Source organism: Mugil cephalus, chromosome 1, assembly GCF_022458985.1.
Source record: "Mugil cephalus isolate CIBA_MC_2020 chromosome 1, CIBA_Mcephalus_1.1, whole genome shotgun sequence".
Classification (NCBI taxonomy): domain Eukaryota; kingdom Metazoa; phylum Chordata; class Actinopteri; order Mugiliformes; family Mugilidae; genus Mugil; species Mugil cephalus.
Window position 1 is genome coordinate 27,867,442 of NC_061770.1, and position 9,494 is coordinate 27,876,935.

The 9,494-nt window shown below is 39.4% G+C and overlaps 1 protein-coding gene across 1 annotated transcript; it reads right to left on the bottom strand.

Moving 5' to 3' along the window:
* Positions 1-1,248: 1,248 nt before the first annotated feature.
* Positions 1,249-3,085, bottom strand: LOC125010294 (vicilin-like seed storage protein At2g18540; the record flags this gene model as incomplete). The annotated part of the gene is given in 3 exon segments (XM_047588800.1): positions 1,249-1,570; positions 2,505-2,714; positions 2,979-3,085. Coding segments are annotated over 3 exon segments (639 nt in total), but the record flags the coding sequence as incomplete, so codon positions are not given.
* Positions 3,086-9,494: the final 6,409 nt, after the last annotated feature.

A 9,494-nucleotide genomic window follows, 5' to 3' on the forward strand; every position in this document is an offset into this window, starting at 1 on the left:
TCAATCGGGCCCTGAGCGGGTTTGAGAAGCCTGGCCATGATCCAGGTCCTCCCACCCCCAGTAGAACCAGAGCGGGGGGTTAGGGTTTTCCCCCCATTAATCGGTTGGTTCCCCCTTAGTTCCTGACTTCTTCTTTGGGGAACTGAAGAAGAAAACGGGTGTTCAGTCTCAAACATTTTCCCATGGTTTGAGTGGAGGTGGAGAGACTCAGGTGAGCTCAGCACCTGGTTGGTCCCGCCCTCCAAACAAACGGACATGACGGGGCCCTCCCCCAACAGAGACACAGAGACAAGGATGGACAGAGACTCCGTTACCATCAGACTGCTGCTGCTGCTGCTGTCCTACAGCTGAGGGTGTGATGTGTTGCCCTCCAGTCCTCCAGGGGAGGTAAAACCATGGGGGGGTTCTGCCCCTGCCCGCAAAACATAACCCCCTTCCAAAGACGCTCGAGGGGTGTGGAGGACGAGCAACGGGAAAGGTCCATGTTATAAAAAAGGCTCTGAGCGTCCTAAGAACGAACCTTTTTTTTAAAAAAAAACGAAGATGAAGAAAAATCTGAAAAATGGAGCCCATCTGCCCGAAACACCCCCCATATGAAGACACCAACACCTACACCCTTTGAGCCCACGCAAGGAAAAAATCTGATGGAGAAACAAGTGAAGCTCAGAGTGAAAGGTTTGATTCTATCTATCTATCTATCTATCTATCTGTTTTTTTCCTCTCCGTCTTCTTTCTTTCTTTCTTTCTTTCTTTCTTTCTTTCTTTCTTTCTTTCTTTCTTTCTTTCTTTCTTTCTTTCTTTCTTTCTCTTTATCTTCTTTCTTTCTTTCTTTCTCTTTATCTTCTTTCTTTCTTTCCACGTTCTTTCTTTCTCTCTATGTTCTTTCATTCTTTCTTTCTTTCTCTCTATGTTTTTTCATTCTTTCTATCAAATTGTTTCTTTCTTTCTTTCTTTCTTTCTTGCGCTGTCTCTACACTGATGGTGTGTGTTTTTTGTCCTCTCAGAAAAACCAGGGGGAGGTGGATCAGGGGTGGATCTGCCAGCGCCCTTCAGAACCATAACTCGCCTTCCTAAAGACACTAGAGTGGAGTGGATGGACGGATACGACAGGAAGGTCCATGTGGAGAAACAAGTGAAGCTCAATGTGGAAGGTTTGTTTCTATCTATCTATCTATCTATCTATCTATCTATCTATCTATCTATCTATTCTATCTATTATTATCTATCTATCATCTATTATTTTTCTTTCTTTTTTTTTCTTTCATCTTCTTTTTCCCTCTTCTTTCTGTCTATTTTTTCTTTTTTTCTTTCTTTTTTTTTTTTTTTTTTCTTTCTTTCTTTCTTTTTTTCTTTCTTTTTTTTTTTTTCTTTCTTTTCTTTTTATCTTTCCTTTTTAAATTTTTCTTTTCTTTTTCTTTCCCTTTTTCTTTTTTCTATCCCTTTTTTCTTTCTTTCTTTTCTTTCTTTTTTCTTTCTTTTTTTCTTTCTTTTTTTTCTTTTCTTTCTTCTTTCTTTTTTTTCTTTCTTTCCCTCTTTATCTATCCTTTTCATTTTCTTTTTTTTTCTCTTTCTTTCTTTTTGCTGCTGTCTCTACGCTGATGTGTATGTGTTGCCTCTCAGCCTCCCCGGTGGGGGGGGAAGCAGGGGCGGGGGTCTGTCCAGCTCCCTTCAGAACCACAGAGCTCCTGGAGACACTAAGGTGGGGTGGATGGACGGAGAAACAGGAAGGTCCATGGTAAGAGAAAGGTTCCGACCGTCCTGAAGAAAGAACCAGATTTTGAAACAGAACGAAGATGAATGAAAAAACCCGCTGGAAACGGAGACCTCATCGACCCTGAAAACCCCCCAGATGGGACACCTACACCTACCCTTAAGTCTACGACAAGGAGGGAAAGAACTGATAGAAACAAGTGGAGCTCAATGTGAAAGGTTTTTTTCTATCTTTTATTATCATCTATCTATCTATCTACTATCTATCTATCTATCATCTATCTATCATCTATTATCATCATCTATCTATTTTTTTTCTCTCTATGTTTTTATTCTATCTTTTTTTCTCATCTATGTTTTTTTCTTTCTCTCATCTTCTTTTTTTTTTTCGTTCTCTCCCTTTTCTTTCTCTCTTTTTTTCTTTTTTTCTTTTTTTCCTTTTTTTCTTTTCTTTTTCTTTCTTTCTTTCTTTCAATCTTCATTATTTTTTCCATTTTCTTTCTCTTCTATGTTCTTTCTTTCTTTCTCTCCATCTTCTTCTTTCTTTCTTTCTTTTTCTCTTCTTTCTCTTTCTTTTTCTTTCTTTCTTTCTTTCTTTCTTTCTTTCTTTCTTTCTCTCCGTCTTCTTTCCTTCTTTCTTTTTTCTTTCTTTCTCTCCATCTTCTTTCATTCTTTCTTTTTTTTTCCCTTTCTTTCTCTCGATCTCCTTTCTTTCTTTTGTTTTTTCTTTCCTTTTTTCTCTCCATCTTCTTTCTTTTTTCTTACTCTCCATTTTTCATTCTTTCTTTCCTTGCTTCTTTCTTTTCTCTCCATCTTTCTTTCTTTCTTTCTCTTCATCTTCTTTCTTTTCTTTCTTTCTTTCTTTCTTTCCTTTCTTCTTTTCTTTATCTCCATCTTCCTTTCTTTTCTCCAATCTTTTTTCCCTTTTCCCTTTCTTTTTTTCTTTCTTTCTTTTTTTTTTCTTTCTTTTCTTTCTTTCCCTATCTTCTTTCTTTCTTTCTCTCCATCTTCTTTCATCTCTCTATGTTCTTTCTTTCTTTCTTTCTTTCTTTCTTTCTTTCCTTCATTCTGTCTTTCTTTCCATCTTCTTTCTTTCTCTCCATCTTTCTTTCTTTCTCTTCATCTTCTTTCTTTCCTTCTTTCTCTATCTTTCTTTCTTTCTTTCTCTCCCTCTTTTTATCTTTTTTTCTTTTTTTTTTTCCATATTCTTTCTTTCTCTCTATGTTCTTTCCTTCTTTCCTTCAATCTTCTTTCCTTCATTCTCTCTGTTTTCTTTCTTTCTTTTTTTATTTCTTTCCCCCCTCTTCTTCTTTCTTTTTTTCTTTTTTTTCTTTCTTTTTTTTTTTTCTTTTTTTCTTTTTTTTTCATGCTGCTGTTCTACAGCTGATGGTGTGATGTGTTGCCCTCTCAGCCCCTCCAGGGGGGGGGTCGGGGGCGGAGTCTGTCCAGCTGTTTTTCAAACCCACAGAGCTCCTGAGACACTAGAGTGAGTGGATGGACGGGACAACTGGAAGGTCCTGTGTATGAGAACGGTTTCTACCGCCTGAAGAACAAACCCGGTTTATAGAAACAGAACGAAGATGAATGAAGACCGCTGGAAATGGAGACCTCAGTCTGACCCTAAATACCCCCAAATGGAGAAAACCGACACCACTCTGAAAGGTCTCGAAAAGGGAGGGAAGATCTGATAAAAAACAAGTGGAGCTAGAGTAAAAGGGTTTTGTTTCTACTATCTACTTCTATCTATTATCTACTATCTATCTATTATCTTCTATTACTATCTATCATATATCTACTATCTATCTATCTATCATCGTTCTCTCCATCTTCTTTTTTTTTTCTTTCTTCATCTTTTTTTTTTCTTTCTTTCTTTTTTCTTTTTTTCTTTTTTTTTTTCTTTCTTTTTTTCTTTTTTCACCTTCTTTCTTTTTTTTTCTCACTTCTTTTTTCCATTTCTTTTTTCTTCTCTAAATTTTCTTTCATTCGTTCTTTCTTTCTTTCTTTCTTTCTTTCTTTCTTTCTTTCTTTCTTTCTTTCTTTCTTTCTTTCTACTTCTTTCTACTTCTTTCTTTCTTTCTTTCTCTCTATGTTCTTTCGTTCTTTCATTCATTCTTTTTTCTTTCTTTCTTTCTTTCCTTGTTTCTTTTTCGCCATCTTCTTTCTTTCTTCCTCTCCGTCTTCTTTCCTTCTTTCTTTGTTTCTTTCTTTCTTTCCATGTTCTTTCTTTCTCTCCGTCTTCTTTCATTCGTTCTCTCCGTCTTCTTTCTTTCTTTTGTTCTTTCTTTCCTTCTTTCTCTCCATCATCTTTCTTTCCTTCATTCTTTCTTACCATGATCTTTCTTTCTCTCCATCTTTCTTTCTTTCTTTCTCTTCATCTTTTCTTTCCTTCTTTCTCTTCATCTTCTTTCTTTCTTTCTCTGTCTCCCTTTTTTTTCTTTTTTCTTTTTTCTTTTTTTCCCACTTCTTTTTTCTCTTAGTTCTTTCATTTTTTCCTTCAATCTTCTTTCTTTTTTTTTTTCTCTCCATTCTTTCTTTCTTTCTTTTCTTTTTTCTTTCTTTCTTTCTTTCTTGCTCTGTCTCACGTGATGGGTGATGTTTTGCCTTCAGTCCTCCAGGTGGAGGGATCCGGGGGCGGGCGTCCAGCTGCCTTAAAACCCACAGAGCTGCCTGGAAACCTAGGTGGGGGGGAGGGAACAGAGAAAACGGGAAAGGGTCCTGTGTATGAGAACGGCTTGCCTTTCCTGAAGAACAGAACCAATTTTAGAAACAGAACAAGTGAATAAAGACCTGCTGGAAACGGGAGACCCATCGCCCCGAAATACCCCACAGATGGAACCCCTACCCCTACACTTGTAGATCTACACAAGGAGGGAAAGATACTGAGTGGAAAACATGTGTACTCATAGTAAAAGGGTTTTATTTTATCTATCTATCTTTTACTACTATCTATCTATCTATCTTCTACATCTATCTATCATCTTTCTTTCTCTCCATTTTCTTTCTCTCCATCTTCTTTCATTCTTTCTTTTTCCAACTTCTTTTTTTTCATTCTTTCTTTCTTTCTTTTTCATCTTTTTTTCTTTCTTTCCATCTTCTTTTTTTCTTTCTTTCTTCTTGCTGTTGTCCTACAGCTGATGGTGTGTGTGTTGCCCTCTCAGCCTCCAGTGGGGTGGAGTCGGGGCGGGTCTGTCCAGCTGTCCTTCAAACCACAGGGTGCCTGGAGACACTAGAGGGGTGTGGGGGGCACAGACGACAGGAAGGTCCAGTGTATGAAACGGTTTGCCCGTCCTGAAAGAACAGAACCAGATTATGAAAAAGAACGAAGATGAATGAAGCCCTGCGGAAACTGGAGCCTCAGTCTGACCCAAAATCCCCCACAGAGGGAGACCCCGACACCACACCTGAAAGGTCTACGAAAAAGGGAAGAAAGATACTGAGATGGAAAAAATGGACTCAATGTGGAAGGTTTGTTTCATCATTACTATCTATCACTATCATTATCATCTATCTATCTATCTTCTCTATTATCTATCTATCTATCTATTTTCTTTCTTTTTCTCTCCGTCTTCTTTTTTTTCTTTCCATCTTTTTTTCTTTTCTCCATTTTTTTCTTTTTTTCTTTCTTTTCTCAATTTTTCATTCTTTTTTTTCTTCAATATTTTCTTTCTTTCTTTTTTTCTCCCACTCTTTCTTTCTTTTTTTCTTTCCATCTTCTTTTTTTTCTTTCTTTTTTCTTTCTTTCCTTACCCCTTTTTTTTCTTTCTTTCCTTTTCTTTCTTTCTTTTTTTCTTTTTTTCTTGCTGCTGTCTTAATATGGGTGAGTGTTGTCCCTCTAGTCCCCAGGTGGTGGAGGGGGATCCAGGGGCGGAGTCTGTCCAGTCCCCTTCAGAACCACGGCTGCCTGAAGACACGAGGGGAGTGGATGGACAATTCAACAGGAAGGCCCAGTGTATGAGAACGGTTTGCCCGTCCTGAAGAACAAACCAGTTTTATGAAACAGAACGAAGTTGAATGAAGACCTGGGGAAAAACTGGGCCTCAGTCTGCCCCTGAAATACCCCCCCCATGGAGACCCCAAACATACATCGTGAGCTACGCAAGGGGGGAGAGTACTGAGGTGAAACAAGTGAGAAGAGTAAAAGGGTTTTTGTTCTATCTTCTATCACTACCTTTTTCTATCTATCTATCTATCTTTTATCTATCTATCAATGTTTTTTTTCTTCTTTCTTTTTTACTTTCTTTCTTTCCTATTTTTCATTCTTCCTCTCCATCTTTTTTCTTTCTTTCACTCCTTTTCTTTTATTCATTCTTTTTTTTCTCCACCTTCTTTCTTTTCTCTATTCTTTTATTCTTTTCTTTTTTTCTCTCTGTTCTTTCATTCTTTCATCAAATTCTTTTTTTTCTTTTTTTTTTTCTTGTGCGGGTCTCTACGCTGATGGTTGTGTGTTGCCCTCCAGTCCTCCGGGGGAGGTGGACCCAGGGGCGGGTCTGCCCAGCGTTTCAAAACCACGGGGGCTCCCGGGAGACCGAGTGGTGGGGAGGGGACAGAGACAACAGGAAGGTCCAGTGAAAAAGAACGGTTTCGACCGTCCTAAAGAACGAACCAATTTTAGAAACGAACGAAGATGAAAAAACCCTGCTAAAAACGGGAGCCTCAGTCTGACCCTGAAATCCCCAAGATAGAGACACCAAGACCTACATCTGTGTAGTCTACGACAAGGAGGGAAAGATACGAGATTAAACAATGGGCTCAGAGTGAAAGGTTTTTTTCTATCTATTATCTATCTTTTCTATCTTTCTATCTATCTATCATCTATCTATCTATATCTTCTTCTGTCCGTCTTCCGTCTGTCTTTGTCTCAACTGTCTTGTGTCCCTCCCCAGACAACCCCCGGTCCAGGATGTAACTCTCCTCTTAGGCTGAAGACGTTTATCAGGTTGTTATTTTTGATCTTAAACGGGAAGGTTTGATGGACGAGGATGGGGAGGAGGACGCTCTTCAGCCCTGGTCCTGGTTGAAACTCTTTAAGGATCAGGGTTGACCAAATGTTGTCCCCGTTGTCCTAGACTATAATTTTTTTTGTCCCGATCAGCTGAACACTGAGGACAGTTTTTAAATGAGTCTTTTAAAACAAACATTTTAAAAAAGATGAAAGACAAAGACTGCGCCTCCAAGGGGGAAAAGGGAGAGGTTTTCGCTGGAATACGGGTAAACAGGGAAAACCCCACCACCTTTTCTCGGTTTGGAACCAAAAAGAGTCAAAGAGAACGGTCCGGACCCCCATCGAAACTGAGACAAACTCCACGAAGGAAGGAAGTGTTCACACACAACTTTAACAGACTTGCACTGACTTCATTTCTTGTTGGACGGTTTCTGGGTCACCCCTGCCCCTGACTCTAGTTATTTGTTGTGTCCTTCTGGGTTCTAGTTGGACTCAGTCTGCAGAAAATCAGTCTGAGAGTCACCTTTATTGGGTGATGGTCAGGAACCAGAACCAGAACCATGTGATCTAGAAAGGGAAAGAAGACCAACGATCAGCTGATTCAGGAGAGGACAGCTCTGCACCACAACATGTAGCTTCCAGCAGGGATCTAAAGGTGACAATTTCATCACTTTGCTCTGAAAATGGTTCAGAGTGAAGAGAAACAGTATCTATTAGCACAATGTGAAGGAGTGCGCGGTACTTCTGTAAAAAGTAGAGGAACGGAAAAGGACTCAAAGGGGAGTTGGAAAATCTTTATTTGCGCCTTGTGTTTTGTTGTTGTCCCGGGTTTGACTCTCTCATCACCTATTGAGGGCCAAAATGTGATGAAATGTCCCTTCAATCTTTTTCTAGCCCTCATTTGGACTGAACCACTGATATTCATTTACTCTGACCAGGGGCAGGAAAGTTTCCGAAATTTTCTGGGTCTGTGTCTGTTTTTTATTGTGATATGTTTTTAGTTTTTGTTTACTTTGCAACTCTCTTAGTTTCCGTCTGTGTGTCTCTTGCTTATTAAATTTGGTTTCTGTGGGTTTATTGCCCTCATTAGTTCACCTGTGTGTTTCCCTGTGCTTGAAACAAAGTGAGTGTTCAAAACTTATTTTTCCCGCTGGTAGTGGGAAAGGGCCCTGTCCTAAAACACAGCACTAATGAATGCAGCCAAAGACCGTGTTGTTCAAGGGGCACCTTTTTCCAAATGTCTGTTTTTTTTTTTTAGTCCTGAAATCGAAAAAAAAAAAATAGTTTGGTTTAAAGGAATTGTCCTTCATTAAATTAACATACTTTTTTATCTTTATACCCGACTCTAGAGAGAGGGAAACACTGTTCCCAATGGGGCCCGTTAATCAAACCGTGCGCTGAAACGATCGATGATCGAAAAAATTAAATCATTTAATTAGAGCAAAATTAAAATAAAGAAAATTAAAAATTTTTCACATTCCAAACTAGCTAAGACGACTCTTTTTTTGATCCCGTCTTTATTGAATTTTGAGGTTTTAACTGAAGGCGTCCCTACAAGACGTATTGCATCTCCCATTTTTGTGTATTGATTGAATTAAATTTCCCCTTCCTAAACATTATTGGTACTTGCGGTGGGTCAATCTTGGCTCCAAATTATGTTTAGGAACCGGCAATGGCCCAAATTCTCGTTCAATTTGGGTTGTTGGTGACTCTGTAAAGGGAACTGTACGTAAACTGGGCCAGAGAAAAGATTTTATCCAACACTGCCGGGATATGCTGAAAAATGCACAACTCCGGAGTGGCAGTCAAAAAACCATCGGATGGGAAACTGTTGCAGTCAATTAATTTTCGCTCTTTGAAAACGCACGGTTCCAAAAACTCCCAAAAACCAAGATAAGCAAGTATGACCTCAACTTTTTTTTTCAGGTTGTTTTTTAGCTGTCATGCCAATTATTCAAAGGCTGCTAAACTACAGATGAAAATATTTTAAGAGACCCGTAATATGTTAACGGTGAAATTTTAGTTAACACCACAAAATTTTTATTGGTTTTTTTGCAGAGCTTTAAATTTTTAAATCAAAGGGGCCAGAAACCCAAAATAAACGTCGGGGAAAATGAGACGGCACGGTCCCCGAATAAAACCCGAAAATGCTGAAAACAACGTGAAAAGCCCCCTTACCAAGGGGGCTTAAAAGTTAGTTTCAAATAATAAATAATTCCATGGGAGAAATTTTTGTCAATAATTTAAAAATTATTTTAGGGTAACTTGCACGCCAGGCAAAAAGCCCCATCCAGTCAGCATTCATTTTATAACAGTCTAACGTTCAAAAGAAAAAAAAAAAAGAGAGAACATCCATCCCCGACCTGTCCTACCCTCCAAAAAATCCTCTCCGCCAAAGCGCCTCCTCTCCGAACCTTCCCGCAGTAAACCAGCTGATGCCCGGGGGTTCCCCCGGTTGTCCCCGGGGGTTTGGGGTTTGGGGCCCCTGGGTGTTCTAGCGCTGTTGGTGCCTCCTGCCCGGGGTGTACACTCCCGCTAGTTGGCAGCTGTTGGTGAACCCTGCTAGTGTTGGGAACCCCGCATTTGGTGAACCCACTATTTTGGTGAACCCCCCGCTGCTGCGGCGCAGCCTCCTGCGGGGCCGTTTGAGGCTTTTCCAAATTTTTTTAAAAGTGTCATCAAATCGTCCCTTGTGAAAAAGTCGTAACTCTAATTCTTTTTGACTGTTTGCTTTTAAATTGTAACCGTTTTTCCCCCTCAAAGCGGCGAATTTCCAAAGTTCTTTTTTTTCCCGTGGGGGGGCGGGCTTTTGGCCGAGCTTTTCAAGCTTCAACAAAACTCA